At 33.7% G+C, this 15,366-nt stretch overlaps 1 protein-coding gene across 5 annotated transcripts in view; it reads right to left on the reverse strand.

Moving 5' to 3' along the window:
* LOC148600311 (uncharacterized) overlaps positions 1 to 15,366 on the reverse strand; it is a 322,920-nt gene that overhangs the window by 265,603 nt on the left and 41,951 nt on the right. For all 5 annotated transcript variants that reach the window (XM_088557824.1, XM_088557823.1, XM_088557826.1 and 2 more), the window contains exons 19-26: positions 10,659 to 10,781; positions 4,438 to 4,629; positions 3,775 to 3,883; positions 3,016 to 3,260; positions 2,469 to 2,588; positions 1,926 to 2,117; positions 1,364 to 1,561; positions 206 to 319 (exon numbers count right to left, since the gene is read on the reverse strand). In XM_088557824.1, the coding sequence (XP_088413950.1) occupies positions 206 to 319; positions 1,364 to 1,561; positions 1,926 to 2,117; positions 2,469 to 2,588; positions 3,016 to 3,260; positions 3,775 to 3,883; positions 4,438 to 4,629; positions 10,659 to 10,781 (1,293 nt within the window). The remainder of the gene's footprint in view (positions 1 to 205; positions 320 to 1,363; positions 1,562 to 1,925; positions 2,118 to 2,468; positions 2,589 to 3,015; positions 3,261 to 3,774; positions 3,884 to 4,437; positions 4,630 to 10,658; positions 10,782 to 15,366) is intronic.

Consider the following 15,366-nt stretch of genomic DNA (forward strand, 5'->3'; position numbering starts at 1 on the left):
CGTTATGCGAAAGTATAGCATATGTAGACTGAAAAAGCATCATTTGTTTGGTGAGTTTTTCTTCACCATGAATCACTTTACCATTGGTAGTTTCTCACTTTACCATTGGTAGTGTCTGAATTTCATGTGGACTGGTTCTTAATTGTTTACTTTTGCTTAATTCTTAGGTGAACTATACTTCAACTCACATAGGAACTTTACTTACACTGGTATATTTCTCCTGGAATTGTAGATAGGCCTGGCTTCTCTCCCAAGCCTCTGCCCTTCTTGCCTTGCACAGGGACTCCAATCTTGTGCAATAGTCTTGCAGTTGGGCAAGCTGTAAAAATGGAGATAATTTTCAAATTTAGCATGAATTAATGCATCTATCAGTAGTGTCAATGTTTAAGTAGCACTTCAGCTAAGAATCATGTAAAATGTGATTCATGGGTAAAAACCCTACATATTTTTATTTTTGATATTTTGTTTGAATTGCCATGATAAACAGAAATAAACATTCATTTTTTCATGTAACCTGTGCTCTTAGGAGATAAAAATTGTACAGAATGCACTGTAGATTTCAAAATTAAGGGAGATAACTCTGTAAATGACACTCAAATACAATACAATCTATTGGATTTTCAATGTTGATTATCTCCTAAGAGCAGGCAGATTTGAAAGAATAATTACACATTTCATAGTACAGACCCATAAAACAACTTAATTACAAAAATAAAAAATATGTAGCCTTTTTTGGGGTGTATCATATTTTTCAGATTTTGCATGATTCTTACAAAGACTGCTACTTAAAAAGCTACAGAAAGTAACAATTGATAGACAAACATATAGACCTTATTCTCAATAGCCATAAAAGTTTGTGAAAAAAATGGTAGACCTGATTATCCATATCCTTAACAACTTTGAAGTTGGTAAAACCTGAAGTAAACAAGAAATTCAAAAGAAACATTAAAATAAAAACTAGATAAAAAAAATTAAATGTTGAATAAGATATTGTTTCAAATTTCAAAATTGACATCATTTTACATTTTGTTATATGATTTTCTTTGAGTTTTTACACTGACTAAATATTAGGCCAATTTGAATTGAGCTTATACCACTTTCAATACAAATTCTACTGGGGGGATGGTACCATTTTGAGGTTAAGATCATTATAATTGACAGCTGTTTAAACAAGAATGTGTCTATAGTATCAATCACACAGAATTTCAGTGGTAATAGTGTAGGACAGAATTCTACCAGGAAAATTTTTATAAATCACACAGAAAGTGGTATCCTTACAAGTTCCAAGATCTATTTAAACCCAAATCATGTTTTTAAACAGTCTCAATGAACATGGTCATTATTGAGAAAGTGAGATACTTACTAATCGTCTGACGCCATCTGCTCCACGGTCGTCCCTACTGACCCTCTCTAGTAGGATGCGACCATCTCGTAGAGGCGGTGATGAGATCTCCATGATTGCGTTAGACAATTGTGAATGCCTGTCTGCAAGCTCTGCACTGTTCCTAGGTAAGTCCATGGTGTTCAGCTGGACTTCAACCTGGTCCAATCTTGTTAGAGCCTAGAAGGAAGAAATGAGATTCATCTTCAATGGTAATTAATAAGTTTTAAATAGATATAACGAAAATGCCAAAAGTGCGAACTTTTTTGTCTTTGCAGATTTAATGTGTTATAAGTTAATGACAATAAGCAATATAAAAAATAGTGATATTTTACAACGTATCATCAAGGTCAAGGTCAGGAAAATTAAGTAAGAAGTAGTGATATTTTACAACCTTTCATCAAGGTCAGGAAAATTAAGTACATTGTTTTAATTTGCATTCTTTAAAATTCAGCACAAAAAAATTGTTTTCTAGGCAACCTCATTCTTTGGTGAGTTTCTTACATGATATGACAGTAACAAAATTTATAAAAATCATACTCACCGATTCTGCTTGTTCAAAGAATGTTGTTGCCATAGTGATGTTCTTTCGTCGTGTGTCCAGTTTGTACATAAAGCTTTCACATTCTTGGTCAACTGTCTGCAGCCGCTGACGAACTCCTTCTACGTCCAGGTTAGACCGACGGAGAAGTTGATCAGCTGTTCTTACTAGCCGCAGTACTGTTTCCTGTACTTCCTGTTTGCAAAAAACAAAATGATAAATAAAATGTTTCACACAGTGCAACTTCATATGACTGGAGAAGTGAAAATGTATAAATAGACTGCATTCCGTGGTCAATAATTCTGCTGTAACTTAAAGAGTTTTTAAGCCAGATTTTGGCCTTCAAATTTTGAGGTTTGATGATTGAGAAGTAATTTGGAGATATTTAATATATGATGAGCTTTTCTTTTTGCGTTTTTGTGCATTTTGTTAAAAAAGAACCTCAAGGGTTCAAGCCTTCAAACCTTCAGCCTCCTGCACTCAAAGCAAGCATGCTGCCACAAGACAAGAGAGGTCATTCAAACATTATTGAACTAAATTACATACTCTGGCTTGTGTCTCAAATTTGTAGTGTTCTTGTTGTATAATCTGGGAACGTTGATGACAATCACCGAGATCCGAATTCTGAAGATATCTGTGTCCAGTTTGTCGGTACCAGTCAAGAACCTATAAAACAAAATTGCAAAATAAAGAGAGCTATTTAGAATCAAATTCTCGAAATTTGATAAGACCACAAAATCCAACTGTTGAAAATATTGATGCAAATAAAATTTGCACATTGGATGTGTCTCAGTAATTCAACTTGTTGAAGGCTAAGAGAGTTGAGTTGTTTTTGTTCTAATACATGAAAATTGACAACTTTTTGAAAAACACAAAAAAGACTAACATAGAAATGATTCAGTCAATTAACAGACTGACAGACAGACAGATAGACAGGCAAATACATGACAAATAAAAAGAATATAATACATAATATCATCAAGGGTGTCAGAATTTGAAAATGTTCAAAAATAAAGGATAAAATCATTATATGGTTAGAAACATCCCTTTAACAAGTTTTAATTGACAAAATGTTACAATGGCACCAACTGACCTTATTGACCTCCTGATCAAGCTGACACAGTTGTAAACATTGCTCCAGTTGGATGCGGCGTTGTTCCCAGATTTCTTCAAGTCGTCGTCTTCTGTCTTGTAGTAGTTCTAATACATGCTCGATACCGTAACATGCTGCCGTTGTGGCGTGACGGTTTTGTAGATCCGCATGCATACCCATTTCCTGTATGCGTCGTACGAGTGAATGTCCTAAGTCGTGAGTTGTCTTGGAAGATTCTAGAATACCTTTAAATAAAACAGTCAAAAATAATATAATTTTGATCGGATCAGGTTTTTAGATAGCATAACTGTTATGTGAATCATTTTATTTATTTGGCATTAATTTTTTTTTTTTAAATTAAGTATGAAAAGTTGACCAATCCACTGAGTTTAACAGAAAATAATTTTTTTTTAATTATAATTCTCTATAATTTTTAAAAGCAATGTAAAATGAATGGTCTATGTTAAATTTATATATAATATGCTAAAATGTTCCCTCTATGTGAAAAAAACCTTAGTAGCTTGGTTCCAATTATATAAACTTGAATATCCTAATATAATTTTCGTTGTGTACTAATTTTTTGCTATTTTTGCAGTGGAAAGAAAAGTTCCAAAAACAGTTCAAAGAAATTAATTTTTAGTACTTTATGACACTTGTAATTTTTTTTTTTTTTTTTTTTTTTGAAACAGTGAAGATTAATACCCAAGAATAGTTTCACTTGATGGAATCCGTGAAAATTGAAACATTTTCATAACATACTTCTCTTAATATCTTGGTGTTGCTGAAGCAAACGTCGAGCTGTGTTGACATCTTGTGTCGGGTAGGTGGACGAAAATTTGCTCTGTGCTTGCTCCATTTTAGACGAAAACTGAAATGAACAAAATAAAATTGAATAATCAACATTCACTAGATCTTCACATCTCGATAGGATAAAACTCTAAATTCCAAAGTAACAGTAAAAATGCTACTAAGTCCATGAATTGATGCCTCCAAATCTTCAAATACCATAAAGCAATTTTATTGAGCATTTTGTAATTAGCATTATTTTTTGTTTACTTGAACTTTGTCAGCATACAGTAAAAATGAACAGATTCATAGTTTTTGAGTTAATATTGTTTCCAGTTCAGAGTTTCTTAGAAGTGTTGTTGTTTTATTTTTTTTTTTTTTTGTACTTATGAATGGGACTTGCCAGAGCCTGCGGTCTTGTGTAATTCCTATTCTGTGTAGAAGGCTAAAGAAGGTGCAGTCTGGTTTTGATTTTATCAATACTAAGTTGTTGCTGCATCTTAATGTTTACAATAAAGATTACCTATACAGGAATCTGGTAAAACTGAATATGACTGTCATAATGGTAAATTCAATGTAATAAGAATCCTGGGTATACCATATGATAAAGTTTTGAGTTATCTATATGATACTTACATCGGCAGCGCTCTGGTGGAACTGAACGCTGTCATCAAGAAGTACTCCTCGGTATTCCAGTTTATTGTTCAGTTCTTTCCATGCTTCACCGAGTGTGTCTGCCATGGCTGCATAGACTTCCGCCTGTGAAGTGTTCTCCGCGGCGTACTGGTCTGCACTTGTCAGTATGTTCTTGATTTCTTCTTCTTTAGCCTGGGCATAACACAATAAACATAATTAACTTTTCTGACATTTGACTTCAATAAGTTTCGACTGAATGGACTTACAAAACTAATTTCTCATTTTCATGTAAGAGTGGACACAGTTTATTTTATCCTTTATAGACTTATTTTCAAATAAAAACCATATGGTAGATTATGTCTGCAGGTGTAAAATTTGGTGTTTTCAAGGCAAAAAAAAGTAAATGAAAAATTCACACATTTCTAATTTTGGTGGATGCTAGGTGTTACACTAAGTAATTAAGCCCAGATTAAATATTTTGCAGAATTCGTCATGGCATTTTTATACAGAAAGCTAAAATATGTCAAAATAAGCCCCCGTGCCAAAATTACAACAACAAAAACTACAATCTCTACAACTTAGCTTGTTTAATCCTGAGGACAGATTCCATACAATAATTCTCTGAAGTTATGAATTATCAATTCCCTACTATTGACACAGTGTATAACCTGATGCACCCTTGTAAAACTTCCAGTAAATGTAATTTTAGTAACATCCAACAAAAGATCACCTATTGTACAAGTACCTCTTTAGCCATTTTATAATCTCCCTTCTTGACTATTTCACTCCCTGACGATCTCCTTCAAAACAATCAGGCTTGGAACATCATGATCCAATTAACAATGTTTTATGATCCAATTAACAGTGTTTAATAATCTAATTAACAATAAAGAATTAATTAACACTTCACTGTGTTATCATTCCTTGACTTGCCAGTAAGTTGGTCATATTATTGATAATATTTTTTTTTATTCAGAAATCAATTAGTACATTTTATTAGTATTGAGATTTTCTTTTTTGTTGTTTTTTTTTCTGGATAATATAAATTTAATTTGCAAAATTTAAAATACAGAGAACTTGAATTTTCAATAATAACAACTTTATATTTCATGTTATTTTATTCTCATGAAATCTTATTTTATATTTTTCATGATCATCAAACCTTTAATTGTTTTTATCACTTTTTTTTTCTATATTTGAGTGAAATGAGTTTAACCAGTAACAATTGATGAACTAAACTTCATCACTTGCACCTAAAGATGGAGTAGTTTTATAATGAAGGTGAACATTAATTACAAAGAAGGTTTCATGTTTTTTAATCATCAGTTAGTTGGCCAAAGTTTTTAAGACTTTATTTAATTCAGAAATCAACGCTTTCATTTATTACTGAGATTTTGCTTTTCATATTGAGTGCTTTTTGCAAGATTTAATAGAAAGAAAAGTTGTATTTTCAAAAATAAAACCAGATAAAAACATAGTATTTTAAGTTATATTATTTTATTTTCATTGATTATCAAAGCTCTGACAAATTTTCTCCACATCTCTCTAATCAATGTCAATTTGTTCAGCCAACCAATTAACTTGATTTCTTAACTGATCTACAGATGGTGAAATTTTATGAGCAAGCTAAACATTTATTACTCAGAAGGGTGTGAAAAGTAAAGATTTAAATCTGCTTTGAACTAAATACATCTTTTATTTCTTCCAAAACAATTATATTTTATGCTTGTAATCATTAGTGTAAACAAATACATCAAGTTCTTTAATCTCATAAATCTAACAGCTCACAGTGAGACTGACATTCCATCTAATCTATTTATATCTCTGGCACATGCCAGGTTCTATTTATAGATAAGTAATCACAACTCAAAGTAGAAGATTGTTTCTTAGCAACCAGAAACTGGATACCCAGTGTCTGGTAACCAAATAAAGAAATCACATGATTGGGAGTGATTGATAAGCAGTAATTACCATAGATAACAGTAGGAGTTATTGTGGATTGTTGAAATGTTACCAAATCATTTGTTTCATTACATTCTTATATCAGAAAAAAATCTCATAAAGTTCTTACGTGACTTTAATCATTTGTTTTTTAACCAATGAATATAACTGAGTTTTCCTCTAATTCTTTTTCTTTCGTCTTTATTGTTTTTCTATATTATCTATGATTCACTTCATAAATTATCAGTTGTGCAATTTGATACCTAGAACTTTTTAAAGACATGAATTTAAAGAATGACCTTGTAGGGAGAATGAAGTATGGTTTAAAGGACATCAACTAGTTTGTAATGCCAGTCCAGTACATAGAGAGGTGGTGGTCTGATAGATTTACATGTACCCCTTTTTAAAATATGATTTCCCAAGTCCTTTAAATTGTAAAGGTCAAATTTGTTTAGGAGCCAAAAAAACTTTCTATTTCATTCTGTTTCACCTTAAAGAGGACGAGTCAAATGCTGAAAAGAAAAGTATAGTCCATCCCTGCCATATTGTATGCATTATTTAACATGGAAGATGTTGTTGTGCTAGGCATACCTCAACTTGTACAGGAAGTTGATATCGTAGAGCAACCAAAATCACTATTCATATGAAGCAACACTCCAAATTTGAAATCAATCTTCTGGAGCCGAGATTTTTGTATAAAAATTTTCAATTTCATTCCATAAAAGTCCCAAGAAACAGGAAGTTGATATCCAACAGCACCCAAAATGGCTTCAAATGTGTGCTCCATCTATATGAAGCTACATGTCAAATTTCAAATCAATCCATACATTAGGAGCCAAGGTAATTGCAATGAAATTTGGACAGACACACAAGTTGCTTACAATATACCACCCACTCGCTGAGTCCAATATATCATCCACTCGCTGAGTCCAATATACCACCACCCACTCGCTGAGTCCAATATACCACCCACTCGTTGAGTCCAATATACCGCCCACTCGCTGAGTCCAATATACCGCCCACTCGCTAAGTCCAATATACCACCCACTTGCTGAGTTTAATATACCACCACCCACTCGCTGAGTCCAATATACCACCCACTCGCTGAGTCCAATATACCATCACCCACTCGCTGAGTCCAATATACCACCCACTCACTGATTCCAATATACCACCCATTCGCTGAGTCCAATATACCACCACCCACTCGTTGAATCCAATATACCACCCACTCGCTAAGTCCAATATACCGCCCACTCACAGAGTCCAATATACTGCCCACTTACTGAGTTGGGGTGTACTAAAGGACAAACAAGTCAGAGAAAATATGATAGACAATTATGACCCAGTTTATTTGAAAGTAAACTAAGCACAGAATCCATTAACTCCAAGAATGAAAGATTCAAAATCATGGAAGACTAAAAGGAAAAAGCAACCCAGTCAATTTATTTTAAAGTATTTTTAAAGCATCTGAGTAAATGATCTTCTTTCCAAGCCTTACAATATCCAAATATCAAAAGTCATTTTCAAGATACGATAGGTCACTTCATTCACACCTCCTCTTACACTTAATCAGACACTGCTTAGCATGAATCCCCCTTCATTTTCCTTTTTTTTTTAAGAATCTTTTTAACTAAACTACAGATAAAACAAATTAGTGATAGAATAAATGAAAGAGAAATAGTAATAAATTAAATAAAATATGGACATATTTGTTTATTCTTGAGTATCATGATTTCTGCAAATCATAAATACTGGAATCCTTCATTTCAAAATCTAATTTGAATATTAAAAATAAATCTATAAATGACTTATTACAATAACTAATTTAAATTTCCTATTTAATAAAGAAGCATGTCAGAAATTGTCACAATTGTAGTTGGACTTTTTGCATGCAATACTTGTTTTTGACAAATTGTACTCCCCATATGTGTAATAAATTTGTTTACATCCCCCAACCCCAAAACCTCTAGGTCTGCCCCTGCAAATTCAAACTCCTGCAATGTTTGCATTAAAATATCTGCCACCTAAACTTTAAAGTTCCAAGCAATAATCCTAAAAAAAGCAATTATCTGTATCAGGTAAACTAAAAACTCCTCAATGCCTGACTTACCCCACTATGCCTAACTAGCCCCTCCATGTCTGACTAGCCCCTCCATGCCTGACTTACCCCAAGTCTATATGAGCCACAGCGACAACACCCGTTAAATTTTCTTAAGATCTTTTTCATTCGTGAACATGTAAATCCTTCATCCTCCGAATCGCTCTAAGTTCCTTCTGAACCAACTTTCCAGTTTGAAACCATCAAAACATTTTATCAAATTCACAACAGGGCAGATTAAAGATAAGACTTAGAGGGTAAGAAAATTTCTATTTACCGAAGATGCTGTTTCTTGATAAACTTTTGGGTTTATATGAAGATAACATGATGGCCCATTATCTAAATAGAACCAGTATCTGGAAAAACTCCTCACTTTTTATCAAAGAAAAAATTGTAATTTTCTAAAATAAGTTTCTATCAGATCTATGTTTAAAATGTTTCAACAGATTTATTGCTACAAGTCAAAGTTTCCTGTCTTTTAATTTCTCATCTGGGATTTTTTTCTTGGCAATTACATGCGTTCACTGTCAAAATTCAAATAAATTAAACTAATTTTTACACCAGTTTGAATCTTCAATAGTTTATTAACTTACCCTTTTCAGATGAAAATCATTTCAGTATCGTTCGCAATATTGTTTTTCATCCTGATTATTCCATGAAATTTTTTTCTACATACTAGGGGCTACAGCTTTTTCCATGTTTTTCTACACTGAGAAAATCATGTAAATTTTTATCAATAGGATATTCCCTTTCAATGTTTTACACACTTACATTGTAAGACAAATAAAAGTTGTTTTCTGTCTTATCATGGAAAACCTCCCATTCTCTGATACCTGGAGAAAGATACATACATGATGGATGATCCTTACCCCCATTTTCCTGAAGAAATTTTCAAATCATCAATGTGAATAACCTTACCAAAGCCTTCACTGTTTTTTCTTTGCTAATGCTAGCACTATGAGGGATCAATTAAAACTTCGTTCTATCCCCTCCCATTTCAACCCTTCTATCCCCTCCCATCTCAACCCTCATCAATTTGCTTGTCTTGAGAGGTGATATACAGAATTGTTTCTGTCCCAAACCAACTGTACAAACTCATCATTTTGCCCATCTTGAGAGGCATAATGAAAAGTAAGGTAAATAATGCTTCTATCCCCTCATTAGCACATTCCACTTTCTGTCAGTTTTTCTTGCTCATGGAAAGATATAAAGTTTCTTTCCCCTCCCCACTTCACACCTTCCCATCAGCTAATCCTCAGAGGTGAGATAAAATATTGTTTCTATCCCCTCCCCACTTCATCCCCTTTCTGTCAGCTCATTTTTAGAGGTAAGATAAAACATTGTTTCTATCCCCTCCCCACTTCATCCCCTCTTTAATCTCCTTATCTTGAGAGGTGAGATAAAATATTGTTTCTATCAATCAATGAATCATTGACTTTAGATGAAGCATGTCTAATGGCCAGTTATAAAACCACAATTCACCTCAGTGACCTTGACCCATTCAATTTGCAATAGGAGTATCCGATGGATTCTTCAGCCCCATTGAATGATTGGGGGGAGAACTTATCACAAAATTCTATGATAATGGAACAGTGACTTTTTCCATTCTTAAACATACTTAACATAGAAAACTGCAACATTAATGGTATTTTCCCTTGCTACTTTGAGCTTGTTAGCACTGAATAATTCCTCCCTTATTAAATTAGTCCCCTGATTAAACTTTCCAATTTTGATTAGCTTGTTGCATATTCTAAGCCATCCTCTTAACTTAACAGATTATACTCCCTCCTCTAAGCTATCCCCTTTACTTTACACATTACACTCCCTATCATAAGATATCCCCTTCACTTTACAAATTTCCCTCCCAAGTCTAAGCTATCCCCTTAACTTGAGCTGATTCAAAATACTATTTCCGAAGTCTACGCTATCCCTTACCTTCATCTGATCATGTTCTTACCCTAGTCTACATTATTCTTTGAGCTCCTTGTTCTTTCCCCAATCAAACCTATCTTCTTTACTTGAGCTTGTTCAGCATTTCTTTCCCCAGTCAATGTTTACCCCTTACCTTGAGCTTGTTCAGCAATTCACAATGTTCTTTCCCAAGTCTATGTTTACCCCTTACACTGAACTTGTTCAGCATATTATAATTTTTGTTCTCCAGTTCATGTTATCCCCTTACCTTGAGCTTGTTCAGCATTTCATGATGTTCTTGCCTGTACTGTAGGGCTTCGTCCAAGGAAGAGCCGACTTCCATGAGGTCAGGCTCCATCTGATGGACCCTCACACGTATCCATTCTGCACCCTACAAAAAAATAATGAATGTTTAATTCTTATCATGGTTCCTAACTCGGGGTTGTACTCCTTTTTTTGTCAACCACCACTTTGTAGAAGGGACAGAAATACCAGTGTCCGTTTGTCTTTGTGTTCATCTGTCTTTGCGTCTGTCTTTGGTCCCCGTCATGGACCCAACAACTTGGAAACCACTTGCCAGATTTTGTACAAATTTAGTACTTGAACATACTGCTACGCCATTTTGATTTGACAAATTTTACAGGAGTTATGGGAATTTTGCTTTTCAACTTTTTTGGGGCCTGGACATTTGTCTACATGTTGCATGATCATTTTTCAAACCTTAAACCTGTGAATACATATGTATTAGTTAAATTAGATATGGTTCCATATAAAGAACATGCAAGTAAATTCAGTCACCAGGATTAAACCTGATGATGCTTCATTGTATTAAGGCCAAACAACTTGTTTCCCTTGATTACTCCTACACTTTTTCATCATCCCAAAAACATGATGAGGGCGCTCTATACTTTTTGTTTTATTGTAGATAAAATAGGCACTAGCAGATGAGATGAGGGTGGGCCTGGAAACCCAACAAATTATTTCTAGTTGGCCTTACTCTAGCAAATAAGACTTGCTTCTATGTTATGGGTTCTGTCAAACATTGAAGACCGTAGGGTGACCTGTAGTTTAATTGTTTGTTACTTGGTATTTGATGGATGACTGTCCCATTGGCAATCATGCCACATTTCCTATATTTATATTGATAATTGTCACCTAGAACTCAATATATTTCAAAAGGTCTGAGGGCAAAAGGTCTGAAAGCTCTCTATAAAGACTAATAGTTCTATTATATTTTTTCAAATGCAAGTAAAATGATGGAAGCTGTAGTTAAAGCTGCATCAAAAGTATCCATGGCTACTTAGGGTAGGGGTGATCACGCTTCCTTTTACAATTAAAGGAAGATCAAACTCATAATACCTAGTTCAGAAAAAGCCAGAAGTGCCTAAAATTGTTCCCTTGCAGACCCTCCTATACATCCCCTTTTGCCAAAACCTGCATAAAACTGCAATATGATGCTGTGTCAATATTATCATTTAAAATACTTTGAGGATGAATAAGCCTGGAAGGCAGACAGGTGATTCTAAAACAGTAGATAAGATGTATACATCCATTCCTTACTTCTGATGAACATCATCAATCTACAGACATATGGTTACTATGGCAACCATGTAAATAAAAAGATTTTTCAGTGATTAATTGATCAAAAAGCCATCATTATAAGATTTTTTCTGTTACAGTATAATTTCTGCTTTTCGTAGATTTTGTTATTTTTACATGTACAATGTACTTAAATATAAAGATTGTGAGTAATTAATCATTATAATTTTGAACAATGGCCAAACAATTCATTATTATGTAATAATGCATCTTTACACCAGAGTATGATTATTATAATAAAGAAAAAAATGTGATTATTATGTTTATGAAATCATAGTCAGGGTGACTTTACACAGGAATATGATTATTACATTTTTGAAATCGCAGTCAGGGTGACTTTCAAGGCATAAAAGTCAAGAAACACTGACACGGCAAAAAAAAACTAGAAAACTTTGAACTATGCTCACTAACTTGATACCCTCTCCCCTATTTGATAACATGAGGAGTAGTGGATAAGAGTTTGATATCCCTCAGCATAATAGAAGGAAGCAAAGGAGGAAGGAAGGAAGGACAAAAGAACAGACACCCCTGTCACTGTATACTCAAGGGTGGAGGGAGAGGGAAAGAAGGAAGAACATCCCTAATTTTTGTATTGATAAGTACAGAACACTGACAGATTTTTAACATACAGGTAGCAAACTTCCAAGTTCCAAACCAACCTCATAAGAACTAGAGGCAGTCCAGAACCCAAAGGTTCCATAATTTATAAAAGTGCCTCTTGATTTATGAAGATCCACTTTAGGGCAATACGGGCCCATCAAAATGATTTAAAAATGATATTAAATTATTCTATTCTCACAGTCAAAGCCAAGCAGCAAAACAGAGGAGTAAATTTATATCATCCTTAAAAACTCCTATGGAGGGTTGTTACATTTGAAGGAGGACAGATTCCCCCTTGAGGTATGGATTGACTAACTGATTTATTGAGCCATGATGTCATTATATTTGCATTAATACAGGGCAGGTTTACCTCAGGCATTTAGTTAAAACCAGATGTCATGACCTTGGGTATTAAGTACAAAAAGATCTCACAATATGCATTTCCTGAGAATGATTTTGTAGTGCATCTGTTTTGTTGAATTGTAGAATTAATGCCCCTTTTTCTACACATTTTTTTTTTTTTTTTTTTTTTTTAATTGAACTTATACAAGCATAATAATATTATAGTACAATGATGATACCGGTAGTTAGTTTAATATAAACTTTTTTCATAGAAATTCAAATAAAAATATTTTCTTTACTCTTTCAACTGTCAGTGTGCTGTTGGACATCCAAAGAAACTAACGAACTTAACAAAAAGTTATACACATGTATGTTTTTGAATTATCCAATGATCATGTATTAATCATGCTTGAACTTTATACAGTAAGAAAGATTGAAGAGAAATGCCTTAATCCCCAAAAGAAAAGGGGAGATAATTGAAGAAATTTACATTGTTATCATTTCATTGACACTGTTCAAAATACAAGATTGGTTGGTTGCTTAGAATTTTGACTTTAACTTTTCCAGGCTGATTAACTTTGCCCTGTAATTCTTGCCTAAAAAATAAAACCTCTATGGCTGTCATTTAAGTACTAGCTTTCCCTTCATGCCTTTATGATTATTGTGGCCTTATGCAAGGCTACCAACTAAGGAAACCTCCTTTTTCCTTCCTTCTTTAGATAATAATCTAAGGATCAAAGGTCATACTATGTCTTGAATAGATCATGTACAAATGCAAGATTATTTTCAATGACTTGTTTAGAATCATCCCCGTCCCTGTCCCAGCCCTTTTCCCAGCTTCAAAAATTGTGATCACATGGTAGGATATAAATCAAGACTAAGGTACCCTATTTTGCCACAACAGGTTATGGTCTAATGCCAAGTAGCCAATTTAGATATCCCTTCTCAATCTTCAAAGATCATGGCCTAAGCTATGTTAGCACCTAAGAAGCTACCCCATTTCTTGCTTCAACAGACAAAGGCCCAATGCCAGGCTACCAACTAAGACACTCCCCCTTTTTTCTTGCTTCCAAAGATCATGGCCTAATGCCAGGCTACCAACTACGAAACATTCCATCACAGTAATTCACACCCACAAATAACAAGTTGTCATCTAATCTGTATTGATGATGCTTATTTACACCAGAAAATTCTTGAAGATACTGGTTTGAACGTGGGTATTTCTTTAATTTAATAAGTCTAGATCTTTCATAGTATGGTAAAGAGATAGTATGCTAGGTTATTAAACACCATTACGTGTCAGTATTTGTAAGAATCAGGCAGTGGGTGAAACATGGTATGAAAAAAAAACATTTTGATAGTGAAATTTGACTATCTTCACCATCAGAATCAAGGAAAACAGACAAGATTTTCTATATCATACTGACCCAATGAGTTACAATTTCATTGAAATACACTGAAAATGAACATTTCAAGGACAGAAAACTCTGTCAAAAACCTTATTTTTCTAACATTCTAATGAAAAATTTCTATGCAAAGCCAGTGAGGCAGAGATCAAATTATGTTTTTTTCAAATAGAGTAGGTGTCCTTGAGTGATATTACATTGTCAGATTGGTGGGATTTTGACATACATGTGTCCGATTTTTCCGATTTTTCCTGATTCTTACAAACACTTACAGTTAAAGACGAAATAGATAAATAACAACTGTTACATATAGTACATAGACTCAAAGAAGGGGTACCCAGTATCAGAGGTAAATCCTGTGTTTTGGTGTTTTGTCATATACGCCGACATCATATGAACCCTTTACCTCTAATTGACTTGAAACTATTTAACAGTTCCCTACCAGACACATAAAGAATTTAGGAATTCAAAAGTAAAATACCCAGTTTATTGAAAATATGTCTACATCTTTATAAATATGTGAAAGATATATCAAATGCTTCATTGTCAATTTCTGTTCATTTTGCTATTGTCAAATGTCAGTTGAGTATTAGGAACTTCTCAGGCTGAGAAAATGAAATTTGTCTTTCCATCTAAAATGCTCAAGGCCAAGGTTAATAAGTTAAGTGATGTATCAATTGTACTACGGGAAATCCATGAGGCCAAAAAAAAACAATAATGTGCCTATTTCCTGCTACCGTACCTACTCTATTTTTTGTGCCAGCCCTTAACATATTATGGCCATTCAGGCTCAAGAATTGTTCAAGTCTAGATTATGTCCTAATTAACTCCAAGTAAAATATTTTTGAAAAATAAAAAAATTTTCCTACTGTCCCCATACCTAAGATTATCATTTTTTTTTTTTTTTGAGGGGGGGGGGTGGGGGGGGTGGGAAGGGGCTGAACAAAACAATGCAAATAATACTCAAAGGAGAACATCCTAAATAAGTGGAATACGAAACGGTATCATTAATGTATGAATGGGCATACT

Source organism: Perna viridis, chromosome 13 (assembly GCF_037379345.1).
Source record: "Perna viridis isolate PV_CMFRI_1.1 ecotype Kerala chromosome 13, ASM3737934v1, whole genome shotgun sequence".
In the NCBI taxonomy this organism is placed as follows: Eukaryota; Metazoa; Mollusca; class Bivalvia; order Mytilida; family Mytilidae; genus Perna; species Perna viridis.